At 38.9% G+C, this 19,161-nt stretch overlaps 1 protein-coding gene across 1 annotated transcript in view; it reads right to left on the reverse strand.

Moving 5' to 3' along the window:
• The window catches only part of GUCY1A2 (guanylate cyclase 1 soluble subunit alpha 2), a 217,212-nt gene that overhangs the window by 168,377 nt on the left and 29,674 nt on the right, over nt 1-19,161 (reverse strand). The window contains exons 3-4 of the mRNA XM_058184553.1: nt 14,635-14,756; nt 9,139-9,857 (exon numbers count right to left, since the gene is read on the reverse strand). Of these exons, the coding sequence (XP_058040536.1) occupies nt 9,139-9,857; nt 14,635-14,756 (841 nt within the window). The remainder of the gene's footprint in view (nt 1-9,138; nt 9,858-14,634; nt 14,757-19,161) is intronic.

The following is a 19,161-nucleotide window of genomic DNA, read 5'->3' on the forward strand; positions in this document are numbered from 1 at the left end:
GCAATTCTCCTGCTTGACCCATGGCTACTTTCCTCTCATCCACAACAAAGAGAAGGGGCAGCTATCATGGCTGCCATGCAGCTGGGATAGCTAAGGCAAGAAAAAAAATGTGCAGGAGTGGACTGGAGCTCCAGTGACTGGAGCTGGGTGAAAAGATTCCTTTTTTATTTAGACCCTAACCTTTAAAAAAAAAAGATGAAAATCCAGGAAAAGAGACTCTCAGAATTATTTCTTAAAGCAGCAAACAACCATAGAGAGAAAAATCCTAGACCTGAAAGAAAGGAACTAAGGGGAGAAAACCTAAAGACCTTTTAAAACATAGAAAATTGGATTTTTAAACTAGATAGGTGTTGTTTTGGAAAGGAATTATGAAATGCTAGAACTATCTACTTGAACAGGCAACTTTGCTTTCATAAATTGAACTAAAATTGGATTAATCAATTTATCAGACTTGAAACAATGTGGAAGCCTAAGCTGAGAGCGCCATCCACTGGTGAATGGAAAATATACCATACTCCTACAAGCCTAGGAAAATTCCAAATAAGAGAAATAAACAACATTCATCTAGAGGACTGTGGTGACAGTTACTGTTCTATAACTATCTACTTTATGATTACTGGAGACTCTATTGTGAGAAAAAGGAAGACTTTTAAGTAAAGTAAAGTGACTTTTGATTTGTGGAAGCTGCCTGGACTGCTTAAATGGAACTGATTAATAATCCTGAGATATAAATAACTATGATTATTGAACCTTCTGAGGAGCAACATTGCACTTGAATACATTGTTTTTAGACCATTGAGTAAGAGCGGGACTTACTAAAATAAGACAAGATGCTCCATCAGGAGGAAATGAGCAAGATTTCAAAAGAACTTGTGTTGATGTTTCAAAGCATTAGGGATAATATGACAAAGGATCACAGAGAGATAAAGAACCTATTGCAAGGCATAAATGGGAAAATAGAAAATATCCTACAACTGATAATGAATGAAGATCAAAGACTCTAGGAAAGAAAGGAGACATCAGAAAGAATGGAGGAAAAGATAGAACAGACAAACCAGCAAGTAAAGCAAGAAGATAAGAAGGAGAAGACGATAAAGATAATAATGACTGATGAAATAAACCAAGAGTACAAGGAAAAAGTACTCTAAAAGATTTAAAAATGAAATTGGATAACTTGGAAGATACTTTTGAAAGGGAGATAGGGGTTTGGGTGGACAGTCTGGAGACCGGACAGCTTAGGAGGGTAGAGATGGGAGAAATATTCAGACTGAATGGTGAAGACACAGATGCCAATAGAGACAATGTTCCAAGTGAGGAGTATGGGAGGCAAGCTTAAAAAACTAATAAGAATTGAAATGGGCAAGAGATGATAGATAGAATTTATTTCTTTTTTCCCCTTTTTTCTAATATAATAATGGCCTGATTAAAAACTAGAATAGAGGTAGAAATAAAAATAAACATCTTTATATAAAGCAATAATTAGATGGAAAGATTGGAGGTTGAAAGATGGTATTATTAGGTATGTTTAAATAATAGGATGATTAGTACTAGAATGGTGTATTGTGACTTTGAATAACCAAATAATGAAGGATTATGTCTTAATATAAACATGTGTATTAACATTAAGATTAGTAATGGTGGCCTGACTAGAAGCTAGAATAGAGGTAGAAATAAGAAATAGGGGGAATATTAGCAGATATAATTTTATATAATAGAATACAAGTAATAATTAGATGGAAAGATTAGAGGTTGAAAGATAGTATTATTATATATGCTTAATATTACTGAATTGAAATATTGAACAACTACTCTAAAACAAACATGTATATCAATACTAGGATTATATAAATTTGATTAATGTTGTTGTTGTTGTTGTTGTTGTTGTTGTTGTTGTTATTATTATTATTATTATTATTATTATTATTATTATTATTGCTGTTCATATCAAAATGAATTATACCCAGAGGCCACACTGTTCATGTATTGATAGTGATGTATATTTAAAAATAAAAATCCAATAAAACTTTTAAAAAAGTTTTAAATGCATTAAGGGCTCAGAAAACATTGGAATACTGGACTCTGAAAATTAATGTTTTGTAATTCATTTTAAAGAATAAATGTATTTTTGTGAGAAAGAAGATTTGTTGAAGATTTGATTTTGAATCAATAAGGTCAACTATGTTGTATTTTTTTAGGATTATGCTATTCCCAGAAGAAATTGTTACAGAAAAAGTTATATAGCAAACTATAGCTGAGAACAACTTGAATAAAACTTGAAAAAGAATTCATCATTTGGGATAATCCATGCGAGGGAGAGGAGACACGTCTTGTTGAGCCGGTTTGGGATGAGTTTGACCCTGTGGCTCCCGAGGACGTGGACAGGTTGTTGGGGAGGCTTCACGCCACGACATGTTTACTGGACCCGTGTCCTTCCTGGCTGGTACTGGCCACTCAGGAGGTGACACGAGGCTGGCTCCAGAGGATTATCAACGCTTCTTTGCTGGAAGGGGTTTTCCCTGCCGCCTTGAAAGAGGCGGTGGTGAGACCCCTCCTCAAGAAGCCCTCCCTGGACCCAGCTATTTTGGGAAATTATCGTCCAGTCTCCAACCTTCCCTTCCTTGCGGAGGGTGTAGGGGGTGGTGTGGGGCGACAGCTACCCCAATACCTGGATGAAGCCGTCTATCTAGACCCGTTCCAGTCCGGCTTTCGACCCGGATACAGCACGGAGACAGCTTTGGTCGCATTGGTGGATGATCTCTGGCGGGCCAGGGACAGGGGGTACTCCTCTGCCCTGGTCCTATTAGACCTCTCAGCGGCTTTTGATACCATCGACCATGGTATCTTGCTGCGCCGGTTGGGGGGATTGGGAGTGGGAGGCACCGTGTATCGGTGGTTCTCCTCCTATCTCTCCGACCGGTCGCAGACGGTGTTGACAGGGGGGCAGAGGTCGGCCGAGGTGCCTCACTTGTGGGGTCCCGCAGGGGTCGATTCTCTCGCCCCTGCTGTTCAACATCTACATGAAACCGTTGGGTGAGATCATCAGTGGCTTGAGGTGAGATATCCAGCACGCTGATGACACCCAGCTGTACTTTCACCCGGATACAGCACGGAGACAGCTTTGGTCGCATTGGTGGATGATCTCTGGCGGGCCAGGGACAGGGGTACTCCTCTGCCCTGGTCCTATTAGACCTCTCAGCGGCTTTTGATACCATCGACCATGGTATCTTGCTGCGCCGGTTGGGGGGATTGGGAGTGGGAGGCACTGTGTATCGGTGGTTCTCCTCCTATCTCTCCAACCGGCCGCAGACGGTGTTGACAGGGGCGCAGAGGTCGACCGCCTCACTTGTGGGGTCCCGCAGGGGTCGATTCTCTCACCCCTGCTGTTCAACATCTACATGAATCCGTTGGGTGAGATCATCAGTGGCTTGGGTGAGATCATCAGTGGCTTGGGTGAGATCATCAGTGGCTTGGGTGAGATCATCAGTGGCTTGGGTGAGATCATCAGTGGCTTGGGTGAGATCATCAGTGGCTTGGGTGAGATCATCAGTGGCTTGGGTGAGATCATCAGTGGCTTGGGTGAGATCATCAGTGGCTTGGGTGAGATCATCAGTGGCTTGGGTGAGATCATCAGTGGCTTGGGTGAGATCATCAGTGGCTTGGGTGAGATCATCAGTGGCTTGGGTGAGATCATCAGTGGCTTGGGTGAGATCATCAGTGGCTTGGGTGAGATCATCAGTGGCTTGGGTGAGATCATCAGTGGCTTGGGTGAGATCATCAGTGGCTTGGGTGAGATCATCAGTGGCTTGGGTGAGATCATCAGTGGCTTGGGTGAGATCATCAGTGGCTTGGGTGAGATCATCAGTGGCTTGGGTGAGATCATCAGTGGCTTGGGTGAGATCATCAGTGGCTTGGGTGAGATCATCAGTGGCTTGGGTGAGATCATCAGTGGCTTGGGTGAGATCATCAGTGGCTTGGGTGAGATCATCAGTGGCTTGGGTGAGATCATCAGTGGCTTGGGTGAGATCATCAGTGGCTTGGGTGAGATCATCAGTGGCTTGGGTGAGATCATCAGTGTATTAACATTAAGATTAGTAATGGTGGCCTGACTAGAAGCTAGAATAGAGGTAGAAATAAGAAATAGGGGGAATATTAGCAGATATAATTTTATATAATAGAATACAAGTAATAATTAGATGGAAAGATTAGAGGTTGAAAGATGGTATTATTATATATGCTTAATATTACTGAATTGAAATATTGAACAACTACTCTAAAACAAACATGTATATCAATACTAGGATTATATAAATTTGATTAATGTTGTTGTTTGTTGTTGTTGTTGTTGTTGTTGTTATTATTATTATTATTATTATTATTGCTGTTCATATCAAAATGAATTATACCCAGAGGCCACACTGTTCATGTATTGATACTGATGTATATTTAAAAATAAAAATCCAATAAAACTTTTAAAAAAGTTTTAAATGCATTAAGGGCTCAGAAAACATTGGAATACTGGACTCTGAAAATTAATGTTTTGTAATTCATTTTAAAGAATAAATGTATTTTTGTGAGAAAGAAGATTTGTTGAAGATTTGATTTTGAATCAATAAGGTCAACTATGTTGTATTTTTTTAGGATTATGCTATTCCCAGAAGAAATTGTTACAGAAAAAGTTATATAGCAAACTATAGCTGAGAACAACTTGAATAAAACTTGAAAAAGAATTCATCATTTGTGAAAAAACAAAAAACAAACTGAATGAGGCTTTGGAAATGAAAATGACAATCTTGGGGAGTAATTAGAATAATTTCTTTTTGCTGGATTTACAAAAAAGAAGAAGCTTTGAACAAATTTGAAACAAGGATCAATCATATGAATGGATTAAAGAGCAAGATTGGTTTATATAAAAAGAAGGAGTACAAAGTTGGTTTACTTGACCAGGGTGAAAATGGGATATGTTACTATTGTGGGTGGTTATTTTTGATTTGCTGACATATGGACTGGAAAAATGTTATGTATTGGATCTATACATTTCATTAGGTATTATTCACTTGATTTTTAACCATTTCTGTTGTTATTAAGTTTTCCATTTTATCATTACTAAATTCATTTCATTTGATCATAACTAAATTCCTCTTCAATTTTTTTATCTATCTAATATTCTTATTATACTATTTTTGAGTTTCCCATAGATCTTTCCAAAACTGAATTGTTTCCTTTTTGTTTGATATTCAATTTTCAGAATTCCTTTTACTATTTGGTAGAGTTGCCTCTGTTCCAAATAAAATAGCTGATGTTTCTTAAATTGGATGATTCATGCCTCATAGCATTTGATCTTCCCAACTGTTGCTTGCACTTGTTGGTTTATGATTTCCAAACCTTCCTTATTTTTTCTGGTGCTAAGCCAATATCTTTTTATTAGACTTGTCCTGATCCTTGCATTTTTCACTTTTTGCTCTTTCACGGTTTTTTTTTTAAATTACTTGCATCTGATCTTACTTTTTTTTTTAATCTTGGCCTCCAATCTGCTCTTCCACTTGGAATTGAATATGATCTTGATTTTGATTTTCTAATTTCAGTACTCAGTTCTTCTGTGTTCACCATTGCTGTACTGTAGGCAACATGACTGGTTTCTTCAATAAATGTTATTTTAATCTTTACAAGCACCTTATTCATATCCTTCCTTATAGATGTCAGGTTTTTTTTAAAAAAAAACAGTGTAATTATGGATCTAATCCCCAAAATATGTTTTCTTCGCACAAGGTATTTAAGAGATGTTTCCAAATACATAAAATGGAAAGGAGATGCAACAATTTGATGTTGAATAATAGCCAGTATAAAAACCTGGAGAAATCCTGTTGATACGATGGCAGAACTACATTAACCAAACAATGTCAATCTATACTCTGCAATATTCTCCGAAATTGCTGAAAAATAGGCCTGTCTATCTCAAGGGCATCCAGGTTTAAAAAAAAAAACTCTGAAAACCATTTTAAAAATTCTTTCATTAGGAGATTTCATTATGGCAAAAACACATAGTCTTTAAAATTAGTCCTTGGCACATCCCTAAATTAAAAATGTTATACGGCTATCTAAAAAGTTTTAAACTTTGGTGGAGCATAGCTATTAGCATGGCAGAGGATCTATTTTTAAACTACATTGTCATCTATTGTTTTACATTATTCCATTCACAACCACTGCCAGCTGTCAAATTAGCGATGTAATTCATTTTAAAAATCATTAGAGCCTAACACATTCTGACAAGCAAACGTGAGGAATACTCGCAGAAGAATGGAACAAACATGAAAAAAAAATGCAGTTCTGTTCGGGCTTTTTCACCCTTGTGAGACTGTAATTGCAAAAACAAACCCCCAGAATGTTAATTTTTTTACTCCCCTCCTTATTAATTCCACCTGAATTTTAAAAGGCAATTAAGTAAAGATAACCCCTAGTTAAAAAAAAAAGTCAATAAAAATGAACTGAAGTATTTAAGAAATGTTGGTAGGATCACACCCGTAGCTTTCCTATTACAAAAAAAATATACTGATTAAAAATAAAGCTTACTGTTATTGTTGTTGTTAGTTGCGAAGTCGTGTCTGACCCATCACAACCCCATGGACAACATTCCTCCAGGCCTTCCTGTCTCCCACCCCCGGAGTCCATTCAAGCTCATGCCTACTGCTTCAGTGACTCCATCCAGCCACCTCATTCTCTGTCGTCCCTTTCTTCTTGTGCCCTCAATCTTTCCCAGCATTAGGCTCTTCTCCAGTGAGTCCTTCTTTCTCATTAGGTGGCCAAAGTATTTCAGTTTCCTCTTCAGGATCTGGCCTTCTAAAGAGCAGTCAGGGTTGATCTCTTCTAGGACTGACCGGTTGGATCACCTTGCAGTCCAGGGGACTTGCAGGAGTCTCTTCCAGCACCAGAGTTCAAAGGCCTTAATTCTTTGGCGCTCAGATCTTTCTTATGTATTTCAAGCATTGGCAGGGAATATGATTATACAGAGGGAGGGAGGGAGAGAGGGAGAGGGGAAAGAGAGAGGGAAAGGGAATTAAGTGGGGAGATGATACTCCTCCAAACCTCTCCATTAGAAAGCAGGGATCATTGACAGAATATGTGGAGCTACATCCTGTTCTCTTATGCCCTAATCTGGCCTTGCTAGTAAAATAGAAAGAATCTTGACTTTCTGCAAAAGGATGAAGAAAACAAATGGTCGAATGGAAACCCTGAGGTTCTGGGTCTGTAGCCTGACCTAGTTGGAAAAGGTATATCTAAAGAAAGAATTAAAAAAAACATAAATATCACAGCTGAATAACAGGTAAGATATGGTGAAACAGATTATTTTGTTGCAAAACAATGATTGTCTCTTCTTGCATCTAGAGCTAGCCTTCCTTCCTTCCTTCCTTCCTTCCTTCCTTCCTTCCTTCCTTCCTTCCTTCCTTCCATTTTGCCTTCCTCCCTCCCTTCCTTCTGGAGGTTTTTCTATTTTCCCCCCCGAAAAAGGAAATGTTTAGCTTGGATCTCAATAACGTCAGATTCTGAATATGGGAGATCTACTCCTGATCCTTACCCTGGTTTTAGCAGCCAAAGTATTTGATCATGCTCAAAGGAGAAGAAATGAAATTCTGCCTTATTGATTTTTCTGCATGTTTCAGCAGCTTTTAATCTATCTAATCATACTAACTCATTGAAAAGAGTTCTTCCTTGGCCTGATCGCAAGCACTTATGGGTAAAGAACTTACAATTTAAGGCTAGGAGAAAAAGAACACTGCAATTAGAGAGTCTGTCCCCCTATGCACACACAGATATACTGATTCTAAATTGATAGTAACTCACTTGCCGTAATACTTATATCAATAATGCTTTCATCTAAATAAAGCATGCTAAAGAGAATTTTAGGAGATTCGTGCTTGGAAAGAATCACTTTTTTATTCAGGTCTGACACTCTCACAATGACCGATCAGTTGGAGGCTAGATGAAGCCGCCTTAGGACCAAGCGTATTAGGATTTCAAGATCTAATATCTAGCAATGAAGAATCAAACTACAAAAAATAATAATAAAACAGGCCCATAGATTGGGCTTAATATTTATGAGCCATGGTGACGCAGTGGTTAGAGTGCAGTACTGCAGGCTGCTTCTGCTGACTGCCGGCTGCCTGCAATTTGGCAGTTCAAATTTCACCAGGCTCAAGGTTGACTCAGCCTTCCATCCTTCCTAGGTGGGTAAAATGAGGACCCAAATTATTGGGCGGGGGGCAATATGCTGACTCTGTAAACCACTTAGAGAGGGGTGTTAAAGTGCTGTAAAGTGGTATATAAGTCTAAGTGATATTGCTAGTGCTAGTGCTATCTAAAACAAGCTTGAGATCAGGGGTGAAATCCAGCCAATTGTATCCGGCTCGGGAGAACCGGTAGCGGCAGCTGTGGAAGGCTCCGCGCACCCACGCGGCCGTCATGACGTTGCTTCTTTGCAACATTTTAAGCCTCTGCGCATGCGCAATATACTTTGTGCATGCACAGATGACGGAGTAAGTGAGTGTGCACATTGGCGAACCGGTAGGGAAAGTAAGTAAATTTCACCCCTGTTTGAGAGAGGTTAAAATCAAGTTGGATCAGTGGTTGCATCAGCAGTCTTGAAAGCAGAAAAAAGTTCAGTATGTGTCCCAGTCTACACTTCCTGTTTCTAACTTACAATAAAATATACAGATTCTTGGAATTTTATTTTTCTAAAGAGGAAACCAGCAAGTCATGAGATGTGCCCCGGTGGCACAGTAGTTAGAATGCAGTATTGCAGGCAAACTCTGTCCACAGCCTGGAGTTCGATCCTAATGGGGCTCAAAGTGGACTCAGCCTTCCATTCTTCCGAGCTGGGTAAAATGAGGCCCCAGATTATTGGGGCAATAGGCTGATATTGTAAACTGCCCAGAGAGTGTTTTAAAGCACAATGGGACAATATATAAGTCTAAGTGCTATTGCTATGTGCAAATCTGTGAATGGCAATTGCACTCAGACATCTATTCACTCGTTACCTTCTGCATTGTGACCAGACTCCATTCATCATTCATCTTAGCAGTAGCTCTTATTCCCAACCGTATTTACCAAAATGACATTCCCCCAAAACGAAAATAGCATTCTTACCTTGTCTTTATTTTCAGAGCCAGAGGCTTCAAGTTTGGTCCGAATCACGAAAGGGGTGGACAGTCTCAGAAGAACACGTTCAAACATGGCTGCAATCTTTGGAGAAACAATTTCAAAGCAGTCCTGGAACTTCAGTGTCTTATGAACCTCGCACTTCAGCTGCTTCCTCAGTCCTTCGCCCAGCTGCAGAACCAACATGCTGGGATCAAACATCAGATGGAAAGGAAAAGCACGGCAGAAGGTGTTAATGCTTATCCTCAGATCTGACGGGGATTGAGATGTCCCCAGAGGAAGCGCTTTTGTGATCTTTGCATTTTCACGCTCTTTGATAATAAAAGTGAGACAGCTGCAGTTGCCTGGGTTGAGGTCCTCAGAACATAGCTTATCATTTACAATCTGTTCCACTTCAACATCCAGTTGGTAGATCTTCCTTGCTGCTGCCTTCACCATACCCATCATGGCAAACCCAACAATCTGATGGGGATGGAAGTAGTGAAGCATAAGGTTGCCTTCAGGGAGCTCTTTGCATAGGAAAGAAGGAGATTCTGAAGAGACTTGCCTCCCAAACGAAGTCCTTATGTGCTCCAGCAAAGCATCAAAGCCATTAAAAAAATCTTGCAAGGTGCCACCCACTGCTCGAAGAACTCTCTCATTCTCACTGAAGCAGATGTTGAAGAATTCAGCCCCGAATTTCTCTTGCAGCTCCTCAAACTTTAAACCTGGAATAGACATAAGTCAGTATGAAATCACAGTGTCAATGATCCTAGGAGAGGCAAAAGTTTGGGAAGAGACATCGATCTGGTAAGCTAGTGATAGACCTTTGGGAGGAGAACTCGATTTCATTGAGGGCCACATCCGGGTTGTGTTTGACCTTGTGGGGCAGGGGTGGGTGTGGCCAGGGTGGGCATGGCCAGCTTGATGTCACTCATGTCAGGGGGGAGGGTCCTCTGGTGGGCCGAGCACTCTGCCACTGAAAACGAGCTTTGTTTTCAGCTGCAATGGCCTCCTGCAACCATCTCCCAGCGAAAATGGACCTCAGGAGGGCTGCTCATGGCTCTCCCAAGCTCCATTTTCACTGGCAGAGACACTGCAGGTCAGTCTTTTACTGTTTCCAGGGCGGCTCTGCAGGACTGATCTAAGCGCCCAGTGGGCCGAATCTAGGCCTGGGCCTTGAGTTCAACATCCCTGGTCTAGCTGTATAGAAATTTATCAAAGAATGGGACATTTAAAATGAGTCAGGACCCAGAAGTATTACAGGACCTGTAGACTCCAAACGGCTGTAGTTAGATGGCTCCAGCTTTGCAGTTATTGGGAGAGATGGCTTTTGAAGTGGGAAATAGCAAAGAGTGTGAATAGCAATCACGTACGTACAGCATCTTAAAAAGACCTTATCTCTGATATATTCAATGAGAGGAAGCAGAAATCAACAGTGAGACAAATTAATTATTAATATAATGAATAAAGCTAGTATTAGTTGAATTTGGCCAGTGCAGATTAGAGTCCTTAGAGGTAAGGGTACTGGAAAACACGCAATCCCAAATGCATAGTTCTCCGGATGTTCAAAATGGAAAATGTAAAAAATTGTCTCACCATCAAAATAATGCTGAAAAACATACGCCATTGATTTCCCGTGTACAAGTATTCCAATAAAAACATTTCAGTGCAAAATTTAGACTATGGCTGAATAGTCTAAATTGCATTATTATTAATATTAACATCACATTAACAAAGCAATCTAGTCTATGTCGATATAATTTATGTTGGCCACTACATAAAATTAAACCATAGTTAACAACATTGAACTTTATGGGGTCAGTTCCTGAATTACAAGCTACCCTTTGCAAATAAAAGGTTTTATATGTGTACCAGGCCAGTAATAGCATAATGTTTATTAATTTTAGTATTTAACATACTAAATAGCCTCTTTTAAACTGTATTTCAAAACCTGCGTATGAATTGTACCGTCCCATAGTAAGCGTTAGTAAGATAAAGATTCATAAATTTATAAAGTTCGGCAGAGTTCTCAGGAAGTGTGTGTGTGTGTGTGTGTGTGTGTGTGTGTGTGTGTGTTTGTTTTCTGGAAGATTTATCCAATATCATCACACAGATGCACCTAATCTAATCTTTTTTCAGCAGAATTTGGAATTATTCACACATCAAAATTCTACCCATTTTCACAGATTTACAGCAGGGATTATGCAGCTTCTGAGGCTAGATAAACTAAGTTGATCACTGAAATATTCAATTTCCTTCCCAATATTACTGGAGGAGAAAAGCTTATTTGATAAAAAATTTACTCACTTAAAAATCTAAACGCGGGAGGCAAATAAACTCCTAGGATATTTGCAAACAGTGAGAATTTCCTTGGTCAGCTTTCAAAACAATATGAAGTATGCAAAGTACAAAGCAATTTATTTGTTGATGTTCTAGTGACTTGTAGATTTCTAGGAAAGCATGACCTGAACAATCTAGAAAACTTAAATTTTAAAAGTATTAGCATTTGTGATGCTCCGGTGGCATTGCTTTTATTGTCAGAAAAGAATTATTTGTCATGCATTTGGCAATTTATATGGAAGCAAATCTGAAGGAAACATCACTCATACTAATGCAGGAAATCTAAGGCAGAAGAATAAGCCATTTGGGAGAAAAAAGGATTATAGGAAGAGGTTCAATTACTACACACACAAAGAGAAACACACAGAACTTAAGAGAGCATGACAAGTAATGTTCTTCCCTCTTAAGACAGAAGACAAAAGAGAATTTTTTGGGATTGAAAGGTGACAAAAGTCTGATTTTAAAAAAAGAATTTTCTTTTCCACATGGTCTTTGAGTCTTTGAGTATTTAGAGCAACTGCACAGTCTCAGCTTAAATCCTTGAATCTGCACTACTATTAATCGTCTCATAGTTCCCATCACCAATCTCTTCCCACTTATGACTGTATGACTATAACTTGTTGCTGGCAATCCTTATGATTTATATTGATATATTGACCATCAATTGTGTTGTAAATGTTGTACCTTGATGAACGTATCTTTTCTTTTATGTACACTGTTCTTTTGTGTACACTGAGAGCATATGCACCAAGACAAATTCCTTGTGTGTCCAATCACACTTGGCCAATAAAATTCTATTCTATTCTATTCTATTCTTAGAATGAAGATCAGTTTACTACCACTGATAGTTAGAAGAATCATCTTAATAGGTCAGTAACCCTATAAAGATGATTAGGGGACATGGTGGCTCAGTGGCTAAGATACTGAGCTTGTCGATCGAAAGGTCAGCAGTTCAGCAGTTCGAATCCCTAGTGCCACGTAATGGGGAGAGCTGCCATTTCTTGTCCCAGCTTCTGCCAACCTAGCAGTTCGAAAGCACGTGAAAAATGCAAGAAGAAAAATAAGGAGCACCTTTAGTTGGAAGGTAACAGCGTTCCATGTGCCTTTGGCGTTTAGTCAGACCACATAGACGTCTTTGGACAGCACTGGCTCTTCAGCTTTGAAACAGAGATGAGCACCGCCTCCTAGAGTCGAGAACGACTAGCACATATGTGCAAGGGGAACCTTTACCTTTAACCCTATTAAAAAGGTAAAGGTTCCCCTCACACATACGTGCTAGTCGTTCCCGACTCTAGGGGGCGGTGCTCATCTCCGTTTCAAAGCCAAAGAGCCAGCGCTGTCTGAAGACGTCTAGATGCCTTAAACTCTGCTCGAACACGTTCAATAATGTTTTCATCACCTCCTTATTACATTTCACTCTCAACAGTTATCATCAAGTTGAGTCTTTTCTGAAAATTCAAAAAGAATCTACTTTCCTATAAACCCAAAATAAATGTTCACTTCCTGAATTCTAGGATTATAAAAAAACTGGGTACAGAATTCTACTGATTTAAGAGTTGCATCAGTTCCCCTCCCAGTCAGCTCTGAGAGAGATGGGTCAAAAATGTGACTGATAAATAAACAAAATAAACAAAAGCATAGGGCCGGGATATTTACGGGACCGCCTGCTGCTACCGGATACCTCTCTACGGCTCTCTACGGCTCTCTACGGCTCTGAGATACGGCTCTCACCGACCTGTGCACTCTCACAGAGAGGGACTCCTCAGGGTGCCGTCGGCCAAACAGTGCCAGCTGGCGACACCCAGGGGAAGGGCCTTCTCTGTGGGGGCTCCCACCCTCTGGAACGAGCTTCCCCCAGGACTTCGCCAACTTCCTGACCTCCGAACCTTTCGCCGCGAGCTTAAGACACATCTATTTATTTGCGCAGGACTGGACTAGATTTTAAATTCGAATTGGTTTTAATGGGGATTTTATTATTTTATTATTATCATTTTAATTATTCGGCCAATTATAATAAGTTTTTTAATGGATGTTTTTATTTGTATTTAAATGTATATTTTTATCTGGTTGTTAACCGCCCTGAGTCCCTAGGGAGATAGGGCGGTATAAAAATATGAAAAATAAATAAATAAATAAATAAATAAATAAATAAATAAATAAATAAATAAATAAATAAATAAATAAATAAATACTTTTCTTAAGTCTAATATCTTTTCGTACCATTTAGCTTCATGTTATTTTGAGGTATTTCTGTTACTAAGCATAATGATAGAAATGCTCAGAAATAAGCATAGTATCTAAAACAGATATAAGAATTCAGAAACTTTAGAAACTATATTTTTATTAATGTAGCCTAAAATTCCATTTACTTGACTTTTTTTTGCAGGAATGTCATACCACAAGTTATTTATTTATTTGTTTGTTTGTTTATTTATTAAATTTATATGCCGCCCATCTCATTTTGAAGAGACTATGTGTAGTATATAGCAAATTCTTGTTCTAGTTGTCATTATTTACCAATCCAGAATCCTTTTCATCAGGTGCTATATACTTTTGAGTGATCTGCAAATTTATTAAGTACTTCTCTCTACCTCCTCAAGCAAGTACCAAGCACACAATTGATAGTCTTTAACTTTCTTTGAAGAGGACTTGTTGAGAATTAAGTACAATCTCTGAGTCAGCTATGTAGCCACTTAATTGCAATACCATCCAACCAGGGGTGGGATTCAGTCGGTTCGTACCAGTTCAGGTGAACTGGTAGTTGTAACCTGCAGGTGGGCCTGCCTATCTTCCACCACCACCACCACCACCCGGGGCTATGCTGTCATATTTAGCTGCATTTTTTTAAGCCGTGTACATGTGTGCAAGTGCGAGAGAGAGAAAAGTGCATGTGCAGAAGGCTGCGCACGATCACATTTTCGGTGCTGGGGGCAAACCGGTTGTTAAATTATGTGATGCCCAACCCAGACTTATACATCCTGCATGTCAGAATTCCTACACTTAAATTGCTTAATCCGAACAGAAACAATCTTCTGCTTAGCTACACAGGTATTTCCAAGCAAAAGTCAAAGTCTGCAGAATAGGCTGTTATAAATAAAAGAAGTGAAATTCAAAACCGTTTTATACTAACAAAAAGGCTTCTGGAAAATAATAATATAGTACCAAGAATATTTGCTGTACGCTGGAGAATTCCTGAGACATCTTCAGTTTCATCATTGCCAGAATGGTCTGCATAGGAGCATCGGTTGGAAATATTATGGAAATTCTTTTCAGCATCCCTGTAACTAGAAAGAAATATACATTTGGTGGTGTATGGCAGCAAAATGAAGACCATCTGAAAGCCCTTAAGCGAAACAGTCCAAACATCTGAAACAACCACTCTTTCTGAGGAAGAATGATCATTCTTTTTGAAAACATATAATCTAATACAGAGTTTCTCAACCTTGACAGCTTGAAGATGTGTGAACATCAATAACTTCTAGAATTCTGAGTGTTGAAGTCCACATATCTTCAAGCTGCAAAGGCTGACAAAGACTGATCTAATACGTCCATCTTTTTTATGGGAATGAACCAGCAATCAGATGCAACAAGCAAGAAAGCGGAATCTGCAGATCCATATTTGTCCACAGATGTATTACGTTCGCTCTCCTTCCTAAAACAGGGTCTGTAGTTTCCAAGTACTTGCTTGCAGGTTATCTAACAGGGAAGCTCATAACCTACATTGATATTCTGAAGAAAATAAAGAAGAAGAAACAAAACCAAAACAAGGAATATACACACATAAATCATCTTGAGGTCTAGGAATGTGTACTTCAAAAGAAGAATGGATCCTTTGCTGGAAGTTTCTACTCCTTTTCTTCCTGTCTGTTCTATACTTGCCATCAAAGTACATGAGCAAGTTTGCAAAGGTGATTCCCTAAGCAGCAGCAGCTTCTACTATTCTAGCCCGAGGTACTTTCCTGACGAGTCTGAATTGTTAACTAAGGAGACTTGAAAAGATAGCTTGACTAAAAAGCCCACAAGGATAAATACCTAAAACTTGGGAAACCTCAGAAGCCTGTGCTGAATTTTAACACATGCTTCCAACCTAACCTGAAGAGAACGCCAAAGGATCAAGGGCACTTGCATAACTGGAAACAACAAGTATTGTTTGCTTAATCAATACAACTCCACTGCTTAATCAATACAGCTCTGGCAGGTGTCTCATCCATGCAGCATTGCAGTGAGAGCCAGCAGTAGCTGTTGGATCCAATTCTACCATTAAGCAGTGGAATAATCGCCTCCAACTGCAGACGTTTGGCCGTCTTTCCCAACAAGGATTTATTATTATTGCTAGTATACTGTGGTTGGTATATGGTGGCCGTTACTCTGGAATTTTTTGCCTCGTGGCAAAGTAATTTGGCAAGCTCTGAGTATCATGCATCTTCGGTTGAGGAGTGAAATGGTAACAAATAATAGGCAGTCAATGCAGACTAGGGAAAACAAAAATAGGCACAACGGGATGGTGCCAACTAGCTTTATGAAGCAGCTGTTGCTTGTTCATATTATATATTGTGAAGCTGCCTGTTATTCAGTTGAATCTAAATATTGGTGTGACTGATCAATCTTTTATGGCTTTGCTTGAAAGTCAATCAGTGAGTTTCTATTGTAAAAGGGATTTGAACCTGGGTGTCCCCAGTCGTACCCCAACACTTTAACTACCATGCCATGCTGGCTAGACTACCATGCCATGCTTGTAAAACAAAAGGAAGACACTTCTCAGCAAATTCATGAGTACATCAAAGGCTTCCAGTGCACAAGATTCAAAGTTCAAGTCTTATAGTTCTAATTACTGAAAGATTAGGTAGCAGCCAGTAATGAAAACACACATACATAATACGGGAAAGTTGTTTTTAGTCACAATATATAAATACTGGACACATTTAGCTATTCACCTGGTGCCTTATCAGGCAAGTCTATATAGTATTCAATAGCCTACCTTTATAACCCACTTATGACTGTATGACTGTAACCTTGTTGCTGGCATCCTTACGATTTATATTAACTGTTCCCTATATGTTTTGATTGCTTAGTTGTACCCTATGTCTATCATTAAGTGTTGTACCTTATGATTCTTGACGAACATATCTTTTCTTTTATGTACGCTGAGAGCGTATGCACCAAGACAAATTCCTTGTGTGTCCAATCACACTTGGCCAATAAAATTCTATTCTGTTCTGTTCTGTTCTATCTGTTGCCCTATAGATATGTTGGAAATAACAGTGCCAAACACTATGGCCAAGACAAAAAAATGTGGGAAATATAATCCAAAACAAATAGGAGAAAGAAAATTGCAATACACTGACTTAATAATAACTTTTTTATTTATTTTCTTTTATTTATCCAGTTTATATAACCACTCATCTCAAATCACTCTTGTATACGTATATGATCATTAAATCATATAAAACCAGATTACAGATACAACACAATCTCTCTCTTTCTCTCTAGATCAGGTGAGAAAATTATAATCCATAGATATTAACATAACCAGGAAACAGAGTCCTAAACCCACTTGAGAACTCAGGGTTTTTTATTTCACTTTATTTTTTTTATTTATTATCATTTGTATGGAGCACAGTGGGTGAGGATGCTGGGTTGGAGGTTAGCAAGCCCACATTTGAGACCCAAGTGCTGCTGCATTGGGGTGAGCTCCCCTCATTTGCTCCAGCTCCTTGATGGGGACCTAAAAGGAGCCTACATGGGCAGCCCCCAGGCCACAGTGATATTATCAGCTAATCCTTCAACCCAAAAGTGCCTTAAATGGTGCCTCCAACACTAATGGGAGTGGGGGGTATGCCATCTATTTTGCCAGCTCACATCAACAGAGCTTCATTAACATTTCTTGACAATAAAATATTCATAAATGTGGCCACTTATCATGTGGTCATTTAACATCTAAAACCATAAAACTGTTATCTCCAGAGAAAAATATCAGTCAGTTAAACCTATCCTCCAGATGTTCAATAAAAGACGATAAAGAGCAGGTATTCAATAAATACCTGCTTCTAGAACAGCAAGAAGGAGGGCGGTGTCCTCATTTTTTAAAAACATAGAAAATAATGGAATTCTATAACAGAATTCCAAACAATTAAAATTCTAAAGGATCAGAAAAATTTCTCTACGTATTGATGGCTGTACAGCATCATGGGATGGGAAGATTCTATTTAAGGAGACCGTCCTGAAAATCTGAGGACTTTAAGCAAGAAGGGTTTTATAAACCAGTACCTAGATTTTTATCCAAAACCCTACTACCAGCTCCTGCAAGATGATTGTGATTCTGTTGAACTGGGATGGATTTGTTAACAATTAGGCATTTGTGTTTTAGGTGAGCTATGATTTCTGAGTAGCCTTTGAAGGTTGTCCTAAAATAAAGCACAGCCAAACCATCAAAAGACAATGCACCTGTGACTTTGCCAAAACTCCTGTTACAAAAATGGCAACATCTACCGTACCAGCTGAAGGCTCTCTTTCTCTGCAACTACTGTTCCAATACAAGCTGTAAGTCCAATGGGAGAAAAAAAAGCTTCTACGAAAATGCAGCTTACCAAGAACTAACTAAAATGTAATTTCATTGTGTCTAAGCACTCTCTAGACAGCAGTTATTCCATCTGGAGACAATTAAACCTGAATCTGATGGACCTTCCTCCAATCCTTCACATTTGGATCAGGATACTGTGATCCAATGGTACTGGATGCTCTCCAGTCCTGCTAAATGCGCTCCAGTCTTGCTAGATGCACTCCACTCCTGCTAGAGACTGCAAAGCAACTAATGGAGTCTCAGTCCTAGATTGAAGCCTGGAACTCAACTTGAAGAATTCCAATTATCTGCATCTTCCAAGTTCTTCTATAGAAAAACCCCAACCACTTTCTCAACAACCCTCCTACAGAGGCAACAGTGGAAATAATAATGGTTGATAAATTAAACCACTGGGGAAATGTATTGGAGGGGAAAGATAGGTTTGAAAGTAAGATAGGGGCCTGGGTAGAAATGTTAGAAATTAGGCAGTGGAAGAGGATAGGGGTGGGAGGAATACCTAGATGAAACATCCAAGAAGCAGGTAAAGATTTAAGAGAGGAATTTGGGAGGCAAGTCAAAAAAAAAAAAGCATAGCAATTAAAGTATTGAAGCGGGCAAGGGACGATGGATAGAAGATTTCTTTTTTATTTTTATATTGTTGTTTTGATTTACTTTTCTTCTTTCCTATTTTTCTTGCAAAGCATAGCAAATAAAGTATTGAACCAGGCAAGAGATGATGGATGGGTTTTTTTCCTGTCGTTATTCTGAATTACTTTTTCTTTTCTCTTGCTCTCTTCTTTTCCTTTTTTCTTTTTTTAAGGAGGTGACATGATTAGACAAGAAAGAAAGAAAAAGTTTCTTAACATAGGGTGATATGATCAAAAGCTGGAATAAGTGATAGAAATAAGAAAAGGGGGAATATTAGCATACACTTTTTTACATCATAAAATGAAAGTAATAACATGAGAAAATGTGGAATAATTGAATAATGATAGGTTATAACTTAATATAAGTATACGTTATTATTAGAATTATATAAGTGGATTGGATGTAAGGATTATGATTAACTTGATTAGTTTTATTTGTATTAGAAATGTATGATGCTCAGGTGCCACACTGTTCATACATTA

Source organism: Ahaetulla prasina, chromosome 5 (assembly GCF_028640845.1).
Source record: "Ahaetulla prasina isolate Xishuangbanna chromosome 5, ASM2864084v1, whole genome shotgun sequence".
Classification (NCBI taxonomy): Eukaryota; Metazoa; Chordata; class Lepidosauria; order Squamata; family Colubridae; genus Ahaetulla; species Ahaetulla prasina.